The sequence below is a fragment of the Dromiciops gliroides genome, chromosome 2 (assembly GCF_019393635.1).
Source record: "Dromiciops gliroides isolate mDroGli1 chromosome 2, mDroGli1.pri, whole genome shotgun sequence".
Classification (NCBI taxonomy): Eukaryota; Metazoa; Chordata; class Mammalia; order Microbiotheria; family Microbiotheriidae; genus Dromiciops; species Dromiciops gliroides.
Genome location: NC_057862.1, coordinates 108,159,217 through 108,186,430, shown reverse-complemented (window position 1 = coordinate 108,186,430; position 27,214 = coordinate 108,159,217). Strand labels below are relative to the sequence as shown.

General features: G+C 37.9%; 2 protein-coding genes across 2 annotated transcripts in view; both read right to left on the bottom strand.

Moving 5' to 3' along the window:
* Positions 1–23,046, bottom strand: part of LOC122738364 (cilia- and flagella-associated protein 43-like) — a 123,070-nt gene extending 100,024 nt beyond the window's left edge. Inside the window, exons 1-7 of the mRNA XM_043980409.1 lie at positions 23,030–23,046; positions 22,061–22,203; positions 21,850–21,946; positions 20,406–20,659; positions 17,042–17,138; positions 15,549–15,716; positions 6,006–6,156 (exon numbers count right to left, since the gene is read on the bottom strand). Coding sequence (XP_043836344.1) covers positions 6,006–6,156; positions 15,549–15,716; positions 17,042–17,138; positions 20,406–20,659; positions 21,850–21,946; positions 22,061–22,203; positions 23,030–23,046 — 927 coding nt within the window. The remainder of the gene's footprint in view (positions 1–6,005; positions 6,157–15,548; positions 15,717–17,041; positions 17,139–20,405; positions 20,660–21,849; positions 21,947–22,060; positions 22,204–23,029) is intronic.
* A 21-nt stretch (positions 23,047–23,067) lies between these two features.
* Positions 23,068–23,268, bottom strand: LOC122739917 (cytochrome c oxidase assembly factor 5-like). The gene has a single exon (XM_043981645.1). It carries the CDS (start codon positions 23,266–23,268, stop codon positions 23,068–23,070), a length of 201 nt encoding a protein of 66 aa, XP_043837580.1.
* Between the last annotated feature and the right edge of the window lie 3,946 nt (positions 23,269–27,214).

Genomic DNA, 27,214 nt, shown 5'->3' with positions numbered 1-27,214 from the left:
TACAGATTGAAGCATAATTTGTTTTGGTTTCTTTTTCTTAAGTTTTTTCTGGTTTGTTTTCTTTCACAACATGACTAATATGGAAATGTTTTGCATGACTACATGTGTATAACATATTGAATTGCTTGAATTCTTAAGGGGGAGGAAGGAAGAGAATTTGGAACACAAAGTTTTAAAAATTGAAGTTAAAAATTGTTTTTACATGTAATTGGGAAAAAATAAAATTCTAAATAAAATTTAAAAAGAAAAAAAAGAAAGGATGGGAAAAATGAATGGGAAAAAGCCAAGGATAGAATAATGCCAACAGGTGGGCACACTGGATAGGTGGCACAGTGCTACCTGGCACAGTGGATAAAGTACTAGGCTTAGAATCAGGAAGACTAATCTTCATGAGTTCAAATCTGGCCACAGACATTTACTAGCTGTAACCCTGGGCAACTCACTTAACCCTGTTTGCCTCAGTTTTCTCATATGTAAAATGAGCTGGAGAAGGCAATGCCCAAACCACTCCAGTATCCTTGCCCAGAAAACCTCAAAATGGGGTCACAAAGAGTGGGACAAGACTGAAACAACTAAAAAATGACAATGACAACAACAGAATAATCCCAGGCAAAACTACTACCTGCAATAAAGGGGAAATCCAAGTTATAGAAATCTACATAGCTATTATGAAAAATTGTTGAAAATTGTTTTAAGTTTGGGTTAACAACTCAATAAGAATACTGAAGTGTTTATTCCATTCTGAGAGAGAGAATAAATGAAGACTAGAAAAGCTCAACTACTATACTGATCATTGTAAATGGGCTAAACTCTTAAATAAAAAGAGGTACTGAGGGGCAGCTAGGTGGCGCAGTAGATAGAGCACCGGCCCTGGAGTCAGGAGTACCTAAGTTCAAATCCGGCCTCAGACACTTAACACTTACTAGCTGTGTGACCCTGGGCAAGTCACTTAACCCCAATTGCCTCACTTTAAAAAAAAAAAAAAAAGAGGTACTGAGTGGATTTTTTTTTAAAGAATTCAATAAAAATAGTTTAGAGAAAACATTTAACAAAAAAAAGATATAAAGAGACTAAAAATTAAATTTACCATAGTACCACCAAATCAAGAAAAGCCAGAGTAGTATTGGAGATAGTAAATAAAACCAAATTTGAACCAGAAGAAATGAACAAGAGGGGCAGCTAGGTGGCGCAGTGGATAAAGCACCGGCCCTAGATTCAGGAGGACCTGAGTTCAAATCCAGCCTCAGACACTTGACACTTACTAGCTGTGTGACCCTGGGCAAGTCACTTAACCCCAATTGCCTCACCAAAAAAAGAAAGAAAGAAGGAAAGAAAGAAAGAAAGAAGTGAACAAGAGCATATATTATACTAAAAGGTTTTATTAAAAATAAAAGTATATAAATTTCAACTGTGTATGTATCTAATAAATAATCAGTAAAATTTAAAAAGAAAAAGGTCATACTGTCCCAAGACAAAATAGACAAAAGATAAATAATAGTAGGAAATTTTAATACCCAACTTTTTTTTTTTTTAGTGAGGCAATTGGGGTTAAGTGACTTGCCCAGGATCACACAGCTAGTAAGTGTTAAGTGTCTGAGGCCGGATTTGAACTCAGGTACTCCTGACTCCAGGGCTAGTGCTCTATCCACTGTGCCACCTAGCTGCCCCTACCCAACTTTTTTTAAAAAGACAAATAATAAAGAAATTATGGAACCAAAATAGAGTGTTAACACAATAGACCTAATAAAAATATGGAGGAAACTCAATGGAGAAATAGAAAATATACAGTCTTTTCCAATGTACATGGAACCTATACAAAAACCAATCACATTAGCCACATAAATGAAATAGGTAAATTTAGAAAACCAGAAATTATACATGCTACATTCTAGATCATAATGCAATAAAATTAGTAGCAAATGATTGTAGGTTACCATGGCTTTAGCTGTATGGCTGGGTCACACAAGGAAAATTCTGACCTTCCATTCATTCACCCCATACCTAAGGGGAGGTTGTGTGCATGTGCATCTTTCAGGCACACTGTTATATGTTTAGCCTTTGACAGTCTTGAAGACTTTCTTATCAATAGTTTCTCAGGGAAGTATTAATGGAGAATGGGATCCAAGACATGCAAAATGGAATATTCAAATAATGAAGAGCCCTACATGCTACCCTTAAAGTACAATCAGTGTATCCTAGCTTAGTGTGGAAAATCGTGCAACTTTTTGACCAATCTCCTGTACATGTGTCGTGATACATCTGGTTCATGCTTGCATAGACAAAGAAGGCTTTCTGCCAAGTTTGCTTATATAACCTAAATGTATAAATATCAGGGAAAGTCAGAGAGGAGATTTGACAGGAATTTACATAATGTCTGTTGGCTGGCCACCTCCTCCCCTCCCCACTCCCTACTGTAAGTAAGTCTCCTTTTTTTTTCTTTTTGACTTTTATTTTCCAAATTAAATGTAAAAGCAAATTTTGACATCATTTTTAAAAAACTTTGTAAGTCTCCTTTAAATAAATTCTCTTTCACCCTGGAGCTGCCAATGTCTTTTTTTGGTATCGAGTTTTTATCTTGGAGCTAAAAGTGAAAGGTAAAAGTAAACAACCAAGCCCCTGCCAGTACCCAACAATGATGATATAACAAATAAAAGTTTTAAGTCCACCTGGAGCCTAAAAAATGACTTGTTAAGTAAAAATTGGGTCAAAGCAAAAATTATAAAACTAATAAAGGTCAAAATGTACAAGATGCAGCCAAATTAATACTCTATACTGACACTAGTAAATTTATGGCTGAATATTCATATCCATAAGAGAAAGAAAAAGATTCACTTAAATAGCAAGAAACAAATATACCAAGAAACAAATAGAAAAAGAAAAATAATCAAGAGAAAAATCAGAAAAGATATTGATACAATTGAAATTAAGTAAACAAATTAAAATGACAAATTAGAGATGTTTTTAAGATTAATAACCCTGATGAATAATTAACAAGTCTAATAAAAGAGGGCAAATTCAAATTAACATAAACATGAGAAAGCATGATCTCACAAGCTAAAAAATACTGTTTAAATGATTAGAAATTATTTTACACCCTGAAGAAGCACTTTGGAACAGCTCTATTATGAAATTTTTCCTTGCATTAAGCTTCATCATTTCTGTAAACTTTCCACCTCTGTTTCTAGTTATACCTTCTATACCCAAGCAGAACAAATCTAAACCCAATTCCACATGACATTCTCAATTTACATGAAGACAGCTAGAAGTAAGTCTCCTCTAGGTTAAGCATTCCTAGTTCTTTTAACCAATTCTCATATGACATGATCTCAATGGCTTTTACTATGCAGGTCACTCTCTTGTGAACATTCTATGGTTTATCAATTTCCTTCTTAAAACGTAGCACCCAAAAGGGAACATAATCTTCCATAGTCTGACCAGGGCACAGCAGTATAGGGTTATCACTCCCTGTTTCTGAATACTATTGTTTCCATGATTTATTCTACCAATTCTTTAGGATTCAGTCTTTTAGTGTCCAAGTAATTTTTAATCCTTTCTTCAAAGTCCTTTTATTGAATGTAGTTTTTAATTACACTGTAGTCTGCAAAAGATCTATTTAATATGTCTGCTTTTCTGTATTAATTTATGAGGTTTTATGTCCTTATACAGTTAATTTTTGAAAAAGTACCATATATTACTAAGAATTAGATATATTCTTTTGTATTCTCATTCAACAATCACCAGAGATCTATCATCTTTTACTTTTTTTTTTTTTTTTTTTTGCGGGGCAATGGGGGTTAAGTGACTTGCCCAGGGCCACACAGCTAGTAAGTGTTAAGTGTCTGAGGCTGGATTTGAACTCAGGTACTCCTGAATCCAGGGCCAGCGCTTTAACCACTGCGCCATCTAGCTGCCCCCATCTTTTACTTTTTTAAGTTCTATTCAGGTCCTTAACTTTTTTCTTGTTTGTCTTTGTTAGATTTATCTAGTTCTGAAAGGAATACGTTGAGGTCCCCCATGATTATAGTTTTACTGTCAATTTCTCACAGCAATTCAATTAGCTTTTACTTTACTTATGTAACAATTGGAATGACACCGCCTGCTGGAGACTTACTGTAGAAGAGCTCAGCCCATGAGGTGAAGGTCTTTGAGGGCAAGACCATGCGTCTTTTCTTTGGCATTAGGAAGTGACGTTTGCTGGTGGGAGGGAGAAGGGGGAGCCTGTCTCTCTGACTTGGGCTCCTTTCGTGTGGACTCTGGCAGAGAACAGAGCTAGAAATGCTCTCTCCCTTTAATAGATAGAGGAATCTAGGCCTTTCTTTCTCTCTTTACCAAATTCTTATTCTCCTTAATAAATGCTTAAAAGTCTAACTCTTGCTAAAGCTTATAATTTATTGGCGACCACTCATTAGATATTTTAGACAGACTAGCTAAAATTTTAGCCTTAACACTTATTTAGATACTATGCCATTTGTTACACATATGTTATGCATTGCTGTTGGTTCATTTTTTATGGAGTCTTTAAGTATAATTAAGTATAATTAACATAATATATGAGTATAATTATGAAAATAATATATCAGTATAATTACTAATAAGCAAAGAGAAGCTTCTCTATTTTATCTATTTTTACTGTCTATTTTTGCTGTTAAGTTTTCTGAAATTACAATTTTTATTCCAACCTTTTTCAGTTCAGCTAATAATAATTACTATGTAATGTACAATAAATAATAAATTTTGATATAGTCTAATGTTAAATCTTTTTAGTATATTTCTGACAAACAACATATTTGATTCTGCTTTCTAATCCATTCTTCTATACTCTTCTATTTTGTGGGAGTTCCTCTAAGAAAGAGTTTCTATTTTACCCTGTATTCTCAGTGGGGGCATTCTTTTGGAAAACATTTCCACAACTCCTTTCCTAGGAACAGCTCAGTACCTTGGACCTTTCCTGATCTCTTTGTCTTTCAAAATTTGTCCTATCTGTCCTGTTGTCCTATGTACCTTTACTTCCCTCAAGGCTTTATTAGATGACTAATATAATGAAGTAATTCTAGTTAGTAAAGCTTTTACTTTTTTATTTATTTTTTGGTAAAGTTTTTATAAAAAGAAAGAGAAAAAGAAAAGAATGTAGTAATCTTAAGGTAAGAAGACCACATTTACTATGACCATATTGTATTTATAAAAGTGCATTATTCTCTCAAAAAGGGAAAAACACATCCAATATTATATAAGGAATAAACATAAATGAAGTTTCTTAGATTTAATTTTCCAGAAAATTGATCATAAAGCCCAACCTATTTACAAAAAGAATCTCCACAATAAAAAACCCTGAGAAATAGGTGTTTATCCTCTACTTAAAAACCTCCAAGGAGAGGGTCCTTATAATCTTAAAATATAAATTATATTTCCATACCCCAAACTAGTTTAAAATATACCTCATTTACTTGGTGCTTTTTGATATTCAAAGTATTTTTACATCTATTAGTTAATATGAGCTTTACCACAGTCCTATGAGTTAATTAGCATAGATTTATTATTTCTATTTTATAGAGTGATCTGGTAAAAATAATTGAATTGGGGGTAGCTAGGTGGTACAGTGGATAAAGCACTGGCCCTGGATTCAGGAGGAATCTAATCTAGTCTCAGACACTTGACATTTACTAGCTGTGTAACCCTGGGCAAGTCACTTAACCCTCACTGCCCTGCAAAACAAAAACAAAAACAAAAAACTAGAATTGATCAGAAATATATATAAGCTCTATGAGGAGAGAGATCATATCTTATTTCCTTCTCCTCCTAACACAATACACTTTACAAATATTGTTGAATTAAATTGCACCCAAAGAGTTATACTGAAATACTAATAGTAATCTTCCATGCCTTAGTAATCTCCTATGTTTGACCATATCCTTGTAACCCACTTTCTAAAATAAGCACAATTTTTCTGTGCCAAGCCAAGTAGAATAGAGCATGGGTTGGATAATCTTGAATATTGTTCTAATTACCTTGAATGTTTCTGCTTCTACACCAACTAGTCCAGCAATGGAAGAAACAAATAGAGAAGGTCCAAAGAGAGTATCTTTAAACTCTGTGCAAGAAACCATTCCATCTGTATCATAAATATATGCCCCATCTTCTGCAGGTAGGTTTACTGACCTAAAGAAACAGAAAGAACCATTATTAAGCAAAAATATCATTAGTGGAAAATAATCATGTATAGCCCAACATATGTATATGTATATATATACACATATACATATATATACATTTTATGTATATAAAATAATAAAATACATCCTTTTGGGCTAGTTCCTATATAAATTATAAAAGAATCTATAAATCACAGTTAAGAATTAGACAAAGAAAATTGTCAAGGATATAAGAGAAATAATCAAGATAGTCCCTATTGACTAGTATATCTTTTTTTTTTTCCCCATGGGGTAACGGGGCTTAAGTGATTTGCCCGGGGTCACACAGCTAGTAAGTGTCAAGGTCTGAGGCCAGATTTGAACTCAGCTCTTCCTGAATCCAGGGCCAATGCTTTATCCACTGCGCCACCTAGCTGCCCCAGTATATCTACTTTTCAAGTTGATAATGACTAAAAAGAATTTATTGGAAGTTCATAGTTTCAAATTTGCATTTCAGAATGTGACCACCAAAGTTTATTTCTAAACCAGTTAGCTTCAATATCCCTAGCAGCTACTTCAGCTTTTCTCACGGTCCTGAAATGGCATTTTCAAAAAAAAAAAAATCATGTTCAAAAAGTAAATGTGGGACATACCCATCAATTAGGGAATGGCTGAACAAGTTATGATATATTGAAACATCACAATATGAATATGATGGAATACCATTATTTTGTAAGAAATGATAAAAGGAATGGTTTCAGAAAAACCTCAGAAGACTTGTACAAACTACTGCATAGTGATGTAAGAACCAGGTGTTAAGGGCTAAAATTCTGGCTAAACTGTCTAAAATATCTAATGAGTGGTCACCAATAAATTATAAGCTTTAGCAAGAGTTAGACTTTTAAGCATTTATTAAGGAGAATAAGAATTTGGTAAAGAGAGAGAGAAAGGCCTAGATTCCTATCTATTAAAGGGAGAGTGCATTTCTAGCTGCCTTCTCCACCAGCGTTCCCAGGAAGAGAGTGAGACCGAGCGCCAGTCTCTTCCTTCTTCCTCCCACTAGCCAATGTCATTTCCTGATGCCCAAGAAAAGACTCCTGGTCTTGCCCTCAAAGACCTTCGCTTCATGGGTGGAACTCTTCTACAGTAAGTCTCTGGCAGGTGGCGTCATTCCAATTGTTACACAGGAAAACAATTTGTATAGTAACAATATTAAAAAGATAAACAACTTTGAAACAAACTTAGGAACTTGGATCAACATAAGGAACATGGCAAATGTGGAAATTTGTTTTGACTATACATGCTTGTAGGGAGTTTTTTCTTACTTTCTCAGTGTGGGGTGGGAGTAAGATGTGGGAAAGAAATAATTTGTAGTTTCTAAAGTTGAATTTTAGGAAAAGAATAAATGCTTACATCTGGGTCAACAAACATTTATTAAGCACCTAATATGTATAAGGCATTGTTCAAAGCATTAGAGATACGAAGAAAAAAATGAAATAGTTTAATCTCAAGGAACTACCATTCTACTGCAGGTTACAACATGCACATAAGAAAATATAACACAATTTGACAAGGTGATAGTCAAACCCAGAACTTATGACACCAAAGTCAAAAAGCATTTTCCACTGGGGGAAGGATATGTTGGAAGTGAATGTGATGTAAAGACAATGGGGGGCAAAGTCAAGATGGTGGAAGAAAGGCAGTGATGTGCCTAAGCTCTCCCCAAGACCCTTCCAAATACCTTCAAATTATGCTTTGGGGGAGGGGGGCAGCTAGGTAGCACAGTGAATAGAGCACCGGCCCTGGATTCAGGAGGACCTGAGTTCAAATCCAGCCTCAGACACTCAATACTTACTAGCCCTGTGACCCTAGGCAAGCCACTTAACCCCAATTGCCTCACAAAACAAAACAAAAAATTAATAATAATGCTATAGGACAATTCCTGGAGCAGCAGAATTCACAAAAGGACAGGGTGAAATAATTTTCCAGCCAAAGACAACTTAGAAGGTTGGTAGGAAAGGTCTGTTGTACCAGGGTGAGAGTAGAGTACAGATCAGTGCAGGCCTCCCCAGCACAGATCCAACCCCAGAACAGACCCAGCCCCAGAAACGAATCAACTACAGTAGCAGCTGCTTCTGGAACTCAGGCCACAGATAGTGATGGGGTCCAGTGATTGGATAGGGGGAGATTATAGGGGTCTCTTTGCTGGTGCTGAGGCAGGACTCTGTTGTTTTGCCCATGATTGGATCTGGGTCAGAGTCTTGGGTGGCAGTCCCAGATTGGGGAGGAGCACAAGCACAAAAGAGCTTGCAGCCACACTGGAGCAGGATTCTGTTCTTTGTTCCAAGGCAGAAAAGCAGGCCTGTGGTTGCTTGCAGAGCAGAGTACAGGCCAGGAGAATGGTGAACATACCTCTCCTTAAATCATACCACCTTGGAAGAATTAAGGACTTACAAATTCCTAGAAGTATCTTTGAAAACAGCTACACAAGCCCCATGAAGTTTGGGACAGTGTGCCCTCCACCCTGGAAGCAGTGCCCCACTCTAACAAAGAGTTAAAAGTCAAGAAATAGGCTGGGAAAATGAGCAAACATAAAAAAATTCTGACCCTAGAAAGTTTCTATGGTGACAAGGAAGATCAAAATACACCCTCAGAAGAAGATAACAAAGTCAAAGCTCCTATATCCAAACCTTCTGTGGAAATTTATTTTGATTTGGGGACTCTACCTTTAGGCTGAGATCAGAAAGCCTTAGGCCCTCAGGGTCTCTTCTGTGTGGGAGGTGCTGGTGCCCCTCCCCCTCTGCTTTAGCTGAGCCAAAAAGCCCCATGGGCTGTACAAGATGCCAGGTCAGACAGCTTGGGGAAAAAAAGCCCCCAGCTCCCTCTGACCTGAGGGGAGCTATCCGAAAGATCTTGGATAGCCTGTGCTGAGGCACATGAGGCTGGAGTGCACCGCCCCCTACCAGCCGCAGCCCTGGCTGGAGGATTATCTTGGTCTGTGGGGGCGCAGGAAGCCCCGAGATTTGAGTAGAGAGAAGAAAAGGTATATATAGACCTGGGAGTTAGACAGCAAGGGGTTCCAACGGACGAGACGAGGTAGAGAAGAGGTCAAGCAGTGGCTGATGAGATTAGAAAGGTTGGAGCGAGGCAGACAGGGCTACAAGGATGCAGAAGAAGACGAGAAGGACTAGGAGCAGGGAAAAGAGAGGCCAAAAGGCAGACTGACGGAGCAGATAGACAGAAGGTCAGTAAGAGAGAAACACAGGGGCTCAGCGGTGGCAGTAAGGAGAAGAAAGCTAGAAGCAGGGGGATTTACAAAGTGAAAGGGGTTTGGAGTTAGAATAAAGGACCTGAGTGCCCTAAGGCAAGTGGCAGCTAAGGTCCTTATTGTATTAAAGAAGTTCCATGCAGCAGGTGGGAAAGAGATGCAATGGAAAGAGACGCACTGCAATGCAGTCAGGTTGTACATTTTATTTCCCTGTATTCTTAACTTTAAATAGTATCTCATAAATAAACTCTGCTTGGATTATTTAGTTAAGAGGCTTCTTAATATTTTGCTCATCAATTTGGGAGTGGAGCAGTGTGGTGGAACTTTATAAACAGCCCACATTAAATTTACAGCAGTCAGATAGCCAGCTAGTCAAGAGTCCCAGATTAAGTACCCCAATCAGATTAGCCCCAAAATTAGCCCTAGTCATCAAAAATATTTTCACACTTCTAAGAAAAATATGAATTGGTCTCAAGCCATAGAAAGGCTCAAAATAAAGAGAGGTAGAAGAGGGGGCAGCTAGGTGGTGCAGTGGATAAAGTACTAGCCCTTGATTCAGGAGGACTTGAGTTCAAGTCCGGCCTCAGACACTTGACACTTACTAGCTGTGTGACTCTGGGCAAGTCACTTAATCCTCATTCCCCCCCCCCCCCAAAAAAAGGTAGAGGAAAAAATGGAAAGAGAAAGGAGAGTAATGCAAGAAAATCATGAAAAAAAAGTCAACAACTTGAAAAGCCAAATTGGCTAAATGGAAAAGGAGGTACAAAAGTTCTCTGAAGAAAATAATTCCTTAAAAATTAGGATTGAGCAAATGGAAGCTAATGACTTTATTAGAAATCAAGAAACAATAAAGTAAAACCATAAGAATGAAAAAATAGAAGACAATGTGAAATATCTCATTGGAAAAACAACTGACTTGGAAAATAGATCCAGGAGACATCATTTGAAAATTATTGGACTACCTGAAAGCCATGATTTAAAAAAAGAGCCTAGACATCATTGTCCAAGAAACTGTCAGGGAAAATTACCCTGATATTCTAGAACCAGAAGGTAAAATAGAAATTAAAAATATCCATCGATCACCTCCTGAAAGAGATCCCAAAAAGAAAACTTCCAGAAATATAGCCAAACTCCAGAGCTCCCAGGCCAAGGAGAAAATATTGCAATCAGACAGAAAGAAACAATTCAAGTATTGTGGAACCACAGTCAGGATAACACAAGTTCTAGCAGCTTCTACATTAAAGGATCAGAGGGCTTGGAATATGATATTCCAAAGGGCAGAGGAACTGGGATTACAACCAAGAATCACCTACCCAGAAAAGCTGAGTATAATCCTTCAGGGGAAAAAATGAGAATTCAGGGGGGAAAAAAGTGGACTTTCAGGCATTCTTGATGAGAAGATTTGAGCTGAATAGAAGATTTTACTTTCAAATACAAGACCCTAGAGAAGCATAAAATGGTAAACAGGAAAAAGAAATAATAAGGGATAGTAAAAGGTTAAACAGTTTACAACAGTTTCTCATTATTAGGACAGCTATGTAGAGTATATTTAGACAGAGGGCATAGGTGTGAGTTGAATATAAAGAGATGATATAAAAAATAAAAGGGCTGAGAGGAATACACTAGGAAAAAGGGAAAAAGAGATATGAAATGGGGTAAAGTATCGCACATAAAAGAAACAAAAAAAGTTTACACAGTGGAGCTGAAGATGGGGGAGGTGCTAGAGAGTGAGTGAACCTTACTCTCTTCAGAATTGGCTCAAAGAGGGAATAACATACACACTCAGTTGGGTATAGTGATCTATCCTATCCTGCAGGAAAGTAGGGGGGAAAGGGGATGGAGGTGAGTGAAAGAAGGGAGGGCAGATTGGGGGAGGGGGCAGTCAGATACAAAACACTTTTGAGGAGGGATAGGGTGAAAGAAGATAGAAAATAAAGTAAATGACATGGTATGGGAATAGGATGGAGGGAAATACAGTTAGCAATAGTAACTGAAAAAATTTTGAAGCAAGTTTTCTGACAGGCCTCAGTTCTCAAACACATAGAGAACCAAGTCAAATTTGTTAAAGTAAGAGCCATCTCCTAATTGATAGATGATCAAAAGATATGAAGTTTTCAGATGAAATAATAAAAGCTACCTATAGCCATATGAAAAAAAACGTTCTAACACTATTGACTGGAGAGATGCAGGTCAAAACAATTCTGTGGTACTACCTTATACCTATTGGATTGGATAATAGGACAGCAGAGGAAAATGACAAATGTTGTAAGGGATATGGAGAAATGAGGCATTAATACATTCTTGGTAAAGTTGTAAATTGATTCAAACATTCTGTAGAGCAATTTGGAACTATGGTCAAAGGGCTATAAAACCATGCATACTCTTTGACCTAGTAATACCACTATAAGGTTGGTATATAAAAAGAGATAAAAAACCCTCAAAAGTTGAATTCAAAATTGAGATGGCCACCAACTGGGGACTGTCTGAACAAATTGTGGGATGAGATTATGATGAAACATTGTTGTGCTATAAGAAATGATGAGTAGGATGCTATCAAAAATACCTAGAAAGATTTACATGAGCTGATGCAAAGTGAAATGTACTATATATAAAACAGCAATATTGTAAGATGATCTGCTGTGAATGACTTAGTTATTTTCAGCGATGCAGTTATCCAGGACAACTCTGAAGAACTTATGGAAAATGCTATCCATTCCAGAAAAAGAACTGATGGTTTCTGAATATAATTGAAGCATAATTTTTTTAGTTTCTTTTTCTGAAGGTTTTTTTGTCTGTTTTCTTTCACAATCTGACTAATGTGGAAATGTTTTCCATTACTACATATGTATAACTTATATTTAATTGTTTGAGGTTTTTTTTTTTTTTTTGGTGAGGCAATTGGGGTTAAGTGACTTGCCCAGGGTCACACAGCTAGTAAGTGTTAAGTGTCTGAGGCTGGATTTGAACTCAGGTCTTCCTGAATCCAGGGCCAGTGCTCTATCCACTGCACCACCTAGCTGCCCCCTAATTGCTTGAGTTCTTAAGGGGAAGTGGGGAGAGAGGGAAGAAGAGAATTTGAAACACAAAATTTTAAAAATCAATGTTAAAATTTGTTTTTACATGTAATTTGGGGAAAAAATTCTAAATAAATGAGAAAAAGACAAAAGATATTAATGAAAATAGCACAAAATAAACAGTCCATTAAAAGGCTTCTTGTAAAAAGATCTAAGACAATGGATATAGAATATAGCACACTTCTATATTATTATAAACACAATGGATTTTGTATTTGAGCTAAAAGAAGAAATTGTATTTTTCTTTGTCATGATAATTAAGATTAAACAAATTCATTTTATAACAAATTTCCTCCTGAAATTTGTGAATTTGTTCAATATTTTTGGAAAGCTGAGTAGTCAATGCATAATGCTCAAACTGACCTTCTGAGCCAGAAAGATAAAGAACCTATTTTTTTCATAAAACCTTGAACTAAGGATAGTTTAAAAAATAATATTTTGAGATGTTAAATAATTTTCTAAATACTTGCCCTCCAAAAATAAATACACTTGATCTGCTTATTAATCATCTGACCAATCTAAAGAACAAATTGTCATTTAATTTTTAAGACCTATATATTTCTAAATAAACATGTATAACGAAGTCATTCACATGGGAACAATATAATACATCTGGTCTTCCTTCATTTTTCTAAGGACAGTTACTAGACTGGCCTAATTATATAGTATTTTTTGTTTGTTTGTTTGTTTTGCTTTGCTTTGTTTTTTGCAGGTGTGATGAAATAATGGGATTTCGCAGATACTCAAAGACCCACCTGGAGATTAATCTATACTGATTGAATCAAATGAGAGTGATTGACTGCTGATTAAGCCTACTTCAAGTTAATTGGATTGTAATCACACCTGGCTATCCCTTAAGAAGGTATTGTTCTCAGAAACTAGACTGTGAACTCAACTTGAGAACACCTTCAAAGACAATGGATTTGGATGACGCCAACCAATCACCTTGAAGCAGGGTGTAAGGACCGCCTCTGTTCCAGACCTATAAAATGCTTCCACAAACAGCTTGCTAGTGTGTTCCTGATCAAAGCAGGCTCGTGGAGGAGGACTTCAGGAAGAACCCAACCAGGCTGGAACTCTAGACTAGACTGGAGCTGAAGCTTCTGATTTAAGGTGACCACAATTTAGATTTTAAACATCACACAGGGCAATGAGGGTTAAGTAACTTGCCCAGGGTCACACAACTAAGTGCCAAGTGTCTGAGGCTGGATTTAAACTCAGGTCCTCCTGAATCCAGGGCCGGTGCTTTATCCACTGTGCCACCTAGCTGCCCCATATAGTATTTTGAAAAGAAATATTTGAACCTCAACATTTTATGTTTTGGTTACAAGTAAACTGAGTGAGTCATTTGGTTTATCAAGTGATACAGATATTTTAAAATCATTTTTTTCTGTGAAAGACAATTTTCTACTTTAGCTCTCACAAGAAAAAATATGGATCTGAATTAGTAGTTGAAAAAGAATAATGAGTAGTAATATCAATGGCACCAAATTTTAAGAAACTATGTACCCCAAGAGTTCAAATCTGGCCTTAGAAACTTGACATTTACTAGCTGTGTGACCTTGGGCAAGTCACTTAACCCTCTTTGCCCCGCAAAAAAAAAAAAAAGAAACTACATACCTGTAAAAAAATTAATTATTAATAACTATAACTAACCTGGAAAATTATATAATTGGATTTATGAAAAATTATGAGTGTATGAAAAATGATAAGCTTAGAGAAATTATAATTGGGCCGTAAATCCCTTTGTGGTCGCCATTCAAATATAAAAATATTTTTGACTTGATTAGCCTAATTTGGGGGGCTAATCTGACTGGAGGACTAAACTAGGGACTGTTGACTATTTGGCTATCTGACTTTGTGGGCCGTTTATAAAGTTCCACCACACTGCTCTACTCCCAAATTGATAAGCACAGGATTAAGAAGCCTCTTAACTAAATAATCCAAGCAGAGTTTATTTATGAGATACTATTTGAAATTAAGAATACAGGAAAATAAAATGTACAACCTGACTGCTTTCCTGTGGTCTCTTTCCACTGTGTCTCTTTTCCACCTGCTGGGCTTCGAACTTCTTGAATACAATAAGGGCCTTAGCTGCCTCTGGCCTCAGGGCACATCACACTTTCCCTGGTTTGTATTAAGGTCTGTAACCTTGTCAGCCCCGTCTCTCTTTTTCCGAACCAAACTCTCCTCCGTCCTTGTCTGGGCTCCCCTCTAGTCAGACCCTCTCCTTCTTTAGTCAGCCCCCGAGTCTTCTTTTTTCTCCTTCCTGTCTAACTCCCAGGTCTATGTATACCTTTTCTTCTCTCCACTCAAATCTCGGGGCTTCTTGCGCCCCCACAGACCAAGCTAATCCACCAGCCAGAGCTGCAGCTGGGGGGGGGGGCGCGGGGTGTGTGCTCTCGAGCCTCATGCCTCAGCACAGGCTATCCTTCAGATAGCTCCGCTCAGGTCAGAGGGAGCTGGGGGCTCTTCCCCCCCCCCCCATCTGACCTGGCGTCTTGTATAGCCCATGAGGCTTTTTCTCCTCAGCTGAAGCTGAGGAGGAGGGGAAGAGACCCTGAGGGCCTAAGGCTTTCTAATCTCAGCCTAAAGGTAGGGTCCCCAAATCAAAATAAATTTCCACATACCCCAAAACAAATCTATCACATTAAGAATATTATGGTTATTATTTTTATGTAATATAAATGAAAATTATAAAGTACTAAATATATAAATATGTGTATGTTGTGGTTTGTTTTTTGTTTTTGTTTTTGCAGGGCAGTTGGGGTTAAGTGATTTGCCCAGGGTCACACAGCTAGTAAGTGTCATGTGTCTGAGGCCACATTTGAACTCAGGTCCTCCTGAATCCAGGGCCGGTACTCTATCCACTTCACCACCTAGCTGCCCCTGTTGTGTTATTTTGATTGCATGTTTAAGACATATTATTATACAAATTGTAATTAATTCTTAATTTTATTTGAATTAAAAAATAAGCTTAGAAAACTAAATTTAAAAATTATTGACAATGACACAGTTCATTGTGAAGTGATGCAAAGAAATGCTATCATTTTATTTCCAGGTTTTAATGTTACTTACTTTGACTTGAGATGATAATTCTTGTCATTCCTTTCAATATTCCATATAGATAAAGCACTTGGACTAGACAAACACAATTGGTGCCAGTTCATGGGGTTAAAAGTCATCTGGCTTACTTCCATACCTGGTTGTAATTTGTTACACAACATAACCTTTTTTTCCCAGTTCCTTAAAAGGAAAAAAACATTTTTTTGTGAAACATAATTACACTAGAATTTAATTTTGTAGAAAATTTCTTAAATAACATGTGAAATATATACTCCAGGACTGACTGTAAGAATACATTTAAAAATATTATGAATAAATTAGGCAAATTTATTCTACATAAATACAAAAATTACATTTAAAATATATAAGGCCAAAGCTAGTCCATAAAAACCTATTAATTTCCCTTGTTAGTATCATACTGTGTACTACAAATTGGCAACCAAAAAGCCCAAAGATTGGTGACAAAATGTTGCTGAAATGATATTAATTTGCTAATATGTTTATGTCTAGAAATGTTCATATAAATACTGCTTATTTATGTATAATCACTACTCCATTGCCACAAGATACTAATTGGTATCAATTAGCCTTTCGTTTATTTTTATCAGATCATCAGAATTTCAAAATGAATTTATTAATTATTCACTAAATATATTATATTCAATACTTACTATGTACAAGGCCCTGCTGCAGTTGATACAAAGATGTATATTTCAAGTTCCCTCCTATACTAAATCTTATTATTAAGGCTTGCTCTTCAGTAATGAATTATGTTAACTAATATTTATTGTTGGGACCCTACTATAGTAGAAGACAAAAAAAGATTTTGCTGATTTCAAGAACCACTGCATCTTTGTATATATGTGTCTCATCTTCCCAAATAGATTATAGGTCCTTGGAATTAGAGATTATTTTACATATCTCTGATATTCCCAGAGTTTAGCACAGTATGGTCTAGTTAGTAAAGCTTAGTGTTTGTCCATGGTAATAATGCCATCACTCCCAAACTGAAAATGTAAACTTTGATATACAACTGATGCTTAATGATACTTCTGATGTCTCCTATATCTTTTAATGGCAACATTCAAAGAAAATAGTTTAAAACCCCATCTAAAAAAGCCAAGTCTTTAAGAAGTTCACAAAGGTGGCTTTTAAAGCCTAGAATAAAATATTTCATTCTCTAAATAATAGCTTAAAATATTTTTAACAATGTGCTTAGGGGCATCTAGGTGGTGCAGTGGAATCAGGAAGACCTGAGTTCAAATCCGGTCTCAGACACTTAACACTTACTACCTGTGTGACCCTGGGCAAGTCACTTAACCCCAATTGCCTCACTAAAAAAACAAACAACCAAAAAAACCCCAAAAAACAATGTGCTTAAGTTGAACTCCTCGCTGAGGAATGATACACTTTAGAACTATATTTCACTTTAAATGCAAACATTTAAACTATTTACACAAAGTTTCCCTTTACTAAAACAAGAATGTGCAAATGCTGTAACTTACCAAAGTATCAGTTCATACTCTGGAACTGCAGAGTAACTAGCCAGGTATGTGCCACAATAACTAAATTCAAGTGAAGTATAATCCAGCTGGGCATGCCCTAATGCAGAAAATTACATCTATTTTAGTTATCAGTCTTCAAATTAACCACTGATAAAAGAGTTAATTTCCTTTTTCTAATTGCTTTGTCATGTCATATATATCTCTTCTTCTAATGTATTCCTTAGGTTTTTCCCCATTTACTCATTCTGAATAAAACTGTTAAAAGGGTCTTACGTGGGCTGATGATGAGTGAGATGAGCAGAACCAGAAGAACATTGTACACAGTTATCATCAACATTGTGTGTTGATCTACTGTGATGGACTATATTCTTCTCACCAATGCAATGGTACAGAAGAGTTCTAGGGAAGTCATGATAGAAGAGGATCTCCAAATCCAGGGAAAAAAAAAGAACTGGGGAGTATAGATGCTGAACGAACCATACTATTTCTTTTGTTTTTGGTGCTATTGTTTTTCTATTTTGAGGTTTTTCGTCATTGCTCTGATTTTTCTCTAATAACATGACTAATGTGGAAATATGTTTAATGTTATATATATATATATATATATATATATAAAACCTATATCAGATTACCTGCTGTCTAGGGGAGGGGGAAGGGAGGGGAGGGAGGGAGAAAAATCTGAAATTGGAAAGCTTGTATAAACAAAAGTTGAGAACTATCTTTACATGTAACAAGAAAAAAATAAAATACTTTATTAAAAAAAAGTTACGAACATTAGAGCCTAGAGATGAAAAAAATAAATAAAGCACATCTTGTAGTTCTCAGGGCAGAACTAATCCTTTATATCATAAATTTCTGATAATTTCAGAACTTTTAACCAATCTGGAAACCACTCACAAATATCACTGAAAATGTTCTAATGATCTTAAATTTAATTTGCTTTATTTTTAAAAAATTATCTTACTTCTTGTGGTACCTTTATATTAGTGATTATATATTATAATATTGTGATTATATATAATCGTAAATCTCTCAAGCCATATTCAACTCTCAGCTTAATTTTCTAACACCTTCCAGACAAGTAGAAAGTACTTAAGAGGCAGCATCACATAATAGAAAAGTGTTATTGGAATTGAAGTCTGCAAACCCTTGGTTTCGTTCCCACCACTGACACTAACTGCGAACATAGACAAGGAACTTAATCTGAGCTTCAGATGAGTTTCTTCATTAGAAAAAATGAAGGGTTGGACTAGGAGGCATTGATGGTCTCTATCAAATGAGATAATATTTGTAAAGCACCTAGCAGTGCCTGGCACATACTAGGAACTTAATGTTTATTCCTTTTCCCTTTTCCCTTCCCTTTCTGCTCTAAACCTATGGTGTCTATCTCTGTTTAGGCTTGTAAAAATATTCAAAAGTGTTAGCAAAAATGCCCTAAAAGACCACAACATGGAGATGGTGCCTTTATTAAGGTCTCTATGTGGTTTGGGGATCACTTTCTCCTCTTTTGTGTCTCTTTGCATTTCTGTCTCTGGACTTCACACCCTCATCCCTTCATTTTACATACATGCCTTTCTCTTTCCCCTCCTATTTATTTTCACCTTCTCTCATAGGACTATATGTATATATGTGTTTATATATTTTTATTGAATAGGGTTTTGTTGTTGTTATTCAGTCTTGTCTGACTTTTCAGGACCCCATTTAGGGTTTTCCTGTCAAAGACACTAGAGTAATTTGCCATTTCTTTCTCTAGCTCATTGTACAGATGAGGAAACTGAGGTAAACAGGGCTAAGCAATTAGCTAGTAAGTGTGAGACCAGATCTGAACTCAAGATGAGTCTTCCTGACTTCAGACCTGGTGCTCTATCCACTGTGCCACCCACCTGCCCCATTGAATAGTTTATCAACAAATAAAGTTATTGTAAAAAAATTAATTTAAAAATACCTTTTATTTTAAATTATATAAAACTCAATTGACTTTTTTCTGAAATTAGTGGCCATCTAGCACATCAAGGTTATACAACTGAAGTATAGGGCCAAGAGAGCAGCAGTTTCAGCCATTTGGCCCAAGAATGCCTGTCTGTCTCCCAAGCTGAGCTTGCCTACAGCCAACACACAGGAGGTAGGAAAAGTATAGCTTTTTCTGGAGTTTGGAAACTAACATTTATACATCGCTGTGCATAACCTTATAAAATCTGGAGAGAATACATAGAAATCTCTCATGGAATAAAGTGATTTCAGAAATTGTTTTCTTGTCTATGAATTTTTTCTTACAAGATTTGGGGTTTGGTTTGTTCCCCCCACCAAGGTGGGGTGGAGAGTGCCAGAAAAGAAGTATTTGTAAATTGAAAAAAGAAAATTTAATTTAAAAGAGAATTTAAAAAATCATACTCAACAGGGCAGCTAGGTGGCATAGTGGATAAAGCACTGGCCCTGGATTCAGGAGGACCTGAGTTCAAATGTGACCTTAGACACTTGGCACTTACTAGCTGTGTGACCCTGGGCAAGTCACTGAACCCTCAATGCCCCGCAAAAAAAAAAAAAAATCATACTCAAAAATCAAGCGATCGAACTAAATATTCAGGATATCTTTCCCTACTTCCATCAGCATAGGAGTTTAGTCTTGTTCCACTTCAGATCTGAGCCATTTTCCCTTTGCCTTACACAGCCTGCTGACCACACATTCCTGAGGGTTCACCATATTCATGGGGAACTTATTTAGGACAAGTTATCAGTTTAGTTCCCTGCAATTCAAAACTCCTTTGGGGAAGCTAGGTGGCTCAGTAGATAAAACACCAGCCCTGGATTCAGAAGGACCTGAGTTAAAATCTGGCCTCAGACACTTGACACTTACTAGCTGTGTGACCCTGGGCAAGTCACTTAACCCTCATCGCCCTGTTAGAAAAAAAAAAAGAAAGGGCCTCGAGTTGCTCAGTTTGGGAGACATACCTCTTGGGTCAAATGGCTGAAACTGCCCCTCTCTTGGCCCCATACTTCAGTTGTACAACCTTGCTGTGCTAGATGGTCACTAATTTCAGAAAAAGTAGCTGAGATTACAGCCTAAACCACCAAATTTGTAAACCATTATTTTTTATCAGTCACTTTAAACAACTACATGAATAGCAGCTTATTCCTTGTAATTATTCAACTTAAATTTGATCTTAACAGAAAGACTGCCACTCTGAGGAAAAATTCCGGTTGAATTTAAGATTCTGATTCAGCTCTCCAACCCACTAATTCAATTCTTACTGCCTTCATCCAATCTCTAAGTATATATTTTCTTAAAGTTTTCCTATTCAGAACCAAAAGTATGTTTTATGTTTTTATAAGAAATTATTCTAATTACAGAACAAGGAGGAAATACCTTTTAATTTTGCCTTTCTGCTCAATTCAGGAAAGGTGTATACGTAGATATTGGGTTTAAGCTTTCGGTCTGAAAAAGCCACTGCTTGAAAAGGAATGTTAGTTGCAATAGCACCCACTTTTCCATTCATACACTGTAGAACAGATCTTTTCTCAGTTTCAATGTTAATGAAAATTAAGTAATTTCCACAAGGGTAGCAAACTGTGTTGTTGTTGATAAAACCAATATTCTGCTTAGGGAATCCTTGCACCCATCTTTAGGAAAGGATATATAGCCATCAATAATTATACATATCAAATCACTTTTTAAAAAGAAAACAAAAGTTCATCAAAATTTCTAGAACAAAACTATGCCATTTCCTCCATCCCTCTTCCCTCCGTATTTTTCAAATAAAAACATCTCCCCAAATTGGTTGCCTATCCAGGTTTCACTAAGAACCACTAAAATTTAAACAGATCAAAATCTTTGATGATAAACCATAAACTTTCTTCCCAGGACTGACTTCCTATCATTCAAATAACCATAAAATGGGCCTGGGGGTGGGGTGGGGGGGAACCTCCTAGGATCAAGTGTACTTATAGAAAGAAAAGGGGAAAAGTTAAGAGGAGCAAAGAGGACTTGATTCTAATCAAAACAGTACAACTGGTCTCTCTCCTTTACAATTTGCCTTCAGATATAGTTGTCTTTACTAATAGCTTCCAATAAGACAACATGGGGTATTTTGAGTATGTTATCAGATGTAAAAAGACTGCTTCTTTGCAGAAGTAGGAAGAATGAGATTTCCAACTCCTAAGTTAAAAGAAAGTCTAACAGTAATTTACAGGAGAAAATTAATAAGAAGCAGTCTTAAACGAGAAAGAATTAAGGCTAAGCTGCATACTGAGTAACATCTACAGGAAAGGGACAAGGATGTGAGATGAAGGGGAGAGCCGTTACAATTAAGTGTTAAAATTGTGAATAGGAATCATGGGAACGGCGATAGGCAAATGAAGGAGCCTGGATTGATAAAGTCAAAAATCTAGGAACCAGAGTTGAGTGTACTGAAGGTATGAGGAATATGGGATAGGGTAAATAGGGGTAATTTTTAAAATGCCATATTGCTTCATAAAAAGTCTACCACGTGCATTAATCTCGTTTGGCCTATGGGAAGAGACAAGGCCTCAAAGGTAGGGAGATGAGTCACAAGGTAGGGAATGGAGGCCTGGTGGTAATCACCAGGAATTGAGGGGGGGGGGGAGGTGTAGGGAGAGGTGTCAGCAAGAGGGTGGACAGGTCACTAAGGAGGCTGAGGGGAGAGTGACAGCTGGGGTGGGGGCAGTGAAAAGGCGGGGCTCCAGAGAATGCCCCGGGGGTCAAAGGGAAGGGGAACACAAAAGTGGGCGGGAAGGCTTTACAAGGAACAACCAGGTGGAGAGAAGAGGAGGTAGGAAGCCAGCCAGGTCACCTCAGTGTCAGGGATGCTGCGGACATGACCCCCGATCCCTCACGCTCTCTGACACTCGCCAACAGCAGAGGTGCTCGGGAAAATAAAATAGATATAGCTATAAACAAACAGAATAAAACGAAACAAAAAACTCCCAAGGACGGAGCTACTCCTACAAAAACAACGCGGTCAACTGCTCTTCCCCTAGCCACCAGCAGAGGAGGGCACCGACCGTTTAAACTCGTATAAACTTGATGCCCATTGGTCCTTACACCCGGAGGTTTTAGAAGACCAAGGTGACTGGTGGAAATATCTCGATGCCTCAGCCAATCCCAAGGCGAGGATGAGTTAAAGGCACACCGTGCAGGAGGAGAACTGGGGGGGGGGGGGAGGCCCGGAGAAAAGCAAGAATTCAGGTACCGGGGTGGGAGTGCCACAATGTGGCTGGATCCTGGGGTAAATTAACCAAGCAAGTGGGAGTGGCTACTTGGTAAATTCTTAACCAAAATAAGGATATGACAAAAGGTAAAGTAGATAATGTTCATTATAGGAAATTGAAAAGTTTTTGCACGGACAAAATTAATGTATTTATTTAGAATAAGAAGTGAAGCTGATTAAGGGAGGAAAATTTTGTATTAAATAACTAGCACAAAAGTTAATACTTAGAAACTTAACAGAATTATATACAGGGTGCTCCAAAAGTCTTAGTGCAGCTTAAAATTTTAATAGCTTTGGGGCCACCCTGCATCAGAACAAAAGCCATTCCCCTACAGGTTTTGTGGTCCAACGCTATGAACAATTCTTAAAAGAATTGCTATTAACAGCCACGTGAAAGAATGTTTCAAATCATTAATAAGAGTAATGCAAATCAAAACAATGTTGAGATTTCCCCTCATTTCCCACCATTCTGCATTCGTTTTGGACCTCTCCTGTCACTTCCCTCTTCCCCTGTCTAGTTTATTGTCCTTGGCTACCCCCATTAGATTTTTTTTGAATATTTTTTGAAAATGTATTATATGCATAACTTACATCTTAATACAAATTAATACTCTTGAATAAGAACAATTTAACAGATCAATTTCTGTCCATATTTAAATAGCAGGATTCATCTCTGTTTTCTCTTTAAAAAGAATCACAAAATTATTCAACTGAATATGAGGTAAAAATATAGACATGCTTTTTAAAAATTGGCCTCATTCACCATACAGATGAATCCATGTTGGTTCTAAGAGAAAAGCGTCAATATCCTTTTCTTCCTCTGAATCTTGAACTGGCATCCAACATTGACCTTTTGCATTCAAAAAATGAGTATCTCAAAGCTTTGCAAGCTTTTCCTTCCTTGAGCACACAGTCCGACTGCAGTAGGCAAGTCCCCAGATCCTCCTTCACCCGGGCACATGCGCCGTCATCCTCCGGCTTGTCCTCATAGTAATGGGGCATCACCTCCCCCTCGCCGCGCCACCGAGGCAGCCTCCGACTCAGAGGACCGAAAGTCACCCCTGGAGCCAAGCTCAGCGCCTTCAACAAACACCCCCTGCGGGGTTTTTGACACTACCCCCACCTGCCCGGGGCTGCTTCCACTTCCGGCAGAAGCAACCTTCTCACCCCCATTAGATTGTAAACTTTTTGAGGGCAGGGTCTGTCTCTCTCATATTTATATCTCCAGAATATAGTATAGCACTTGGCCTGTGACAAGTAATTATTAAATGTTTATTGACTCGTGCTCAGCACATTGGAAAAAATGGTCATTAGAAAAAAACCCAACATTGGAAGGGTTGTGGACTGATAATACTAATGTACTCTGGAAATATGTGAAGTAATTAAACCATTCTAGGAACAAAATACGAATTATGAGAAGAAAATGACTAAAATGTCCACATCCTTTGACGTAGAGATATGAAATTGCAAGAAGGTCAATGACAAAAAGAAAGACCCAATACATACTAACATATTTATAGCAGCCTTTTTTTTTTTTTGAAGTAGCAAAGAACTGGGAAACAGTAGATGCCCTGTGATTGGAGAATTACTCATCTAGAGGTATTGTGATAGAATAGAAAAAAGTGCAGAATATAGTCAGGGGACTTAATTTCAAATCCTGCTTCTGAGACTAACAAATACTTGTGTGACCTTGGACATATTACTCCCTGAACCTTATTTTCTTCAACTGTAAAATGAGGCAGCTGAAGTAGATGGCCTCCCAGGTCTCTTCCAGATATAAATTTATGATCCTGTAAGATGTGGTACATGCCACTATGCTGTAGGAAGCTATATGATAAATACAGAGAAGCATTAGAAGTCATATGGATTAGTGGAAAGTGTACAGAATTTAATAATTCATGTACCAATGAGATGATTAATAATTATATGAATCATTTGGATTTCTTGGAACCCCCTTATTGTCCAGAGCAGCTATATGAAAACCTGGCCTAACATATCAGAAATCCTTTGCAATGACAGAGATTGAACCTGGCAGGATGTGCAATTAGTAAAAATCCTAAGGACAATAAAGACATAAGAGTCTTGCAGCAGACCTTGAACCATTTGGGAATTTATGGTCCTTCCAGGGACATCCTTATCTGCAGAGACTTTTCCCTGAGCTATTTGGTGGTTTATGGTCTGCTAGAGACTCCCTGTCTCATTTCCCCAACATTCCTGAGCCATTTGGGGTTTCATGTCTGGTTTTTTTTTGACATTCCTTACTCTGGTTCCTGGAAAAATGTCTTTGACTTCTCCTTGCTCTGGTTTGTGAGTTGCCATGGGGACAATTCTTTTTATTTATTTATTTATTCATCTATTCATTCATTCATTCATTTATACCAAAAATTAAGTAAACAGAACCAGAACCCAGTACCAGGAAAGGAAGTTTGGGCAGTCTAGATTCTTTGCCAATGGCTTCAGCCCAGACTGATTACATTCCCTCATTTGTAGGGAGGGAGAGTATATCCTCTGCACTCCAGTTCAATTAGCCACTAACAATCAGATTAGCTTTTACATGAAAATATTTACTTCAGGAAGTGTAATTACAAATATACAAATCTATTCTCCCCAACACACGTGAAGAATAATCCCCCTCTTCTTTGTACCACCTCAGTCTCTGGGGAGGGCAAAATAATTAGGCTCATAGCTTAACCCAGTTCCCAGGGCACAGTCCCAGTTTAAGTCCAGAATCTCTTTCAGTCTTGAGTCACAGGCACCCTGGCTTCTCAAAGCTTTCATAACAGGCTGGCTGGTTGTAACAACCCACATCAATTCTGGTTCCAAGGTCCCTGCGTTCAAATTCCAGATCCTGTGGGGATGGAAAACTGAAATTGAGGAAGACAAACAAGACAGAACAGAAACAAATACTCCCAGGCCCATTTCTTGGAGTTGGGGGTAAAAGAGAAGGAGCAAAAGGGTCCTTTCCCCTCTCATCTGTTGGCTTCATAGTGTCCACACTGGGTGGAAAAGAGAGTGAACAGTTCATTCTCACTAGTTTTAAAGTAGAAGGCAGCCAATCAAAAGAGGCTACCTACCTCCACCCACATGGTAGAAAATGCAGCAGGCTCCATGTTAGGCCAACTGTTCATTCTCAAAAAATCCTTCAATGGCACCTCCACGTTAGAACTGAAGTCCAATTTACATACACAGTGAGTACAAAAATGGTAAATGCAAAGAACAACAATTAAGCAACCAAAACTGATTGCTCCAAAATTATAATGACCAAGTTGGGCCCCAAAGAAGAGATATGAGAAAGTACTTCACATTTCTTTATAGAGGCAGAGGGCTAAGGGTGTGGAACACTGCATATAATGTCAAACTTTTTGCAGTATGTTGGTTAGTTTTTCTGAACCATATTCCCATTCTTCCTTTTAAAAAATTATTATAAGGAATAGCTTTCTGGGAGGGGAAATGGGGTATATATTGGAAAATACAGACAACATATAAACAAAATACATAAATAAAATTTTATTTTTAAAAAGATGTTTTAAAATAGTGGAAAAATAAGTCAGTGGGATCCCACTATCAACTAATTAGGTCAACTGGACATGTGTACTGACTAATGGAGAGGGGCAAGGAGAATGTTCAAAAGGGAGGACTACAGCCATGTCACAAGATTCCCACATTCAATGTGGTGGGGAAACAAAATTGGGAGGGAGACCTCCCAGAGAAGCAGGGGAGTGGGCCAGCTAGTGGAACCAGGGGGTTAGATGATAAGGAAAAGGTCCTAAATTGTGTCACTTTGCTCTAGTAAGAGTCCTGTCTCGCAATTCCCCAGTAGCGCAGTCCTAAGCCTGGGGTCTCCCACTACTCCTCCTCTTCTCTTTCCCTTCTGCTCCCCTGGGCTAATTCTTTCTGGGGCCCACCAGCCCTGTTGCAGAGATACTTGTCTCCCTCACCACAGGCTTGTTCTCTTCTCTCCTGACTCCCCCTCCTTGGCCTCCCCACACTGGAAGTTTCTCCTCTTGATTTTAGCATTCATGCCTCAGACACCACAATAGTGCTTTCTGTCTTTCCACAGCTCCCAGGTAATGGGGCCACCCTAACTGACACAAATGTAGTGAGTGGAGCCCTCTACTCTCCTGTTTTTCCTGGGGATTACTCCTCTATAACTGGTACAGAACAGAAGAAAAGGCTCTACCGGACTGCGCTTCCCTAACCTTCAGAGATGCTCCCCCAATCAGATGTATCCCCAGCTTACTCTGGAGACCTGTCAAGAGAAAACTAAGACAAGGGTGGGAAAGCCTCACCTCACAGGTTCCAGGTACAGAGGACATCAGTGCTAGGGGAAAGAAGGGAAAGGTGGAAGGCCTTCCCTGGGCCAGGGACTTTTGCCTCTCCCACTTTTATGATACTGGCCTTGGGGAAGGGAGAGGTTGAGAATGGGAGGGGTGGAGATGGACTGGAACTTAACTTCCCAGCTCTTGGGTGGAAGGATATGTCCACTAGAAAACAGCTCTAAACATGTTTAGAAAGAGCCTTAGACAGATCAGGAAATCTAAGAAAAAATCACAGTCGTTTTTCCACCTCAGGTTAGCACAGGGAGACAAATAGAACTGTGTGGACATTGGTGGGGGGACCTACTTGGGCATGACCTCTTGGAGTATTGCAGTTCAAGGATAGGCTAGACCTCAGAGCAACAAAAGGTTCCAAATCCAACAAAGAGAGGCTGGGTCTTGGGCAGGGTGTAGGAAAAGATCCAACTGACAACTTTGTTACTCATTACCCAGGTCTGAGTCACCAACCCAGGACTGATTTGGGAGGGGACCAGGACCTGGGCCTGGGGGTGGTATTCCTCAATGGGCTCTCACTTCTATACAGAGGAGCAAAGAAATAAGTATCAAGTGTGGGGTTCATATCCCCCCAGAAAGGAATCTCAGTTCCAGCTTCCAGCCCATTCTACAGTGTA

Bases quoted from the DNA above. Each gene is read 5' to 3' on its own strand.
- LOC122739917 (XM_043981645.1), bottom strand. From the start codon at position 23,268: ATGCCCCATTACTATGAGGACAAGCCGGAGGATGACGGCGCATGTGCC.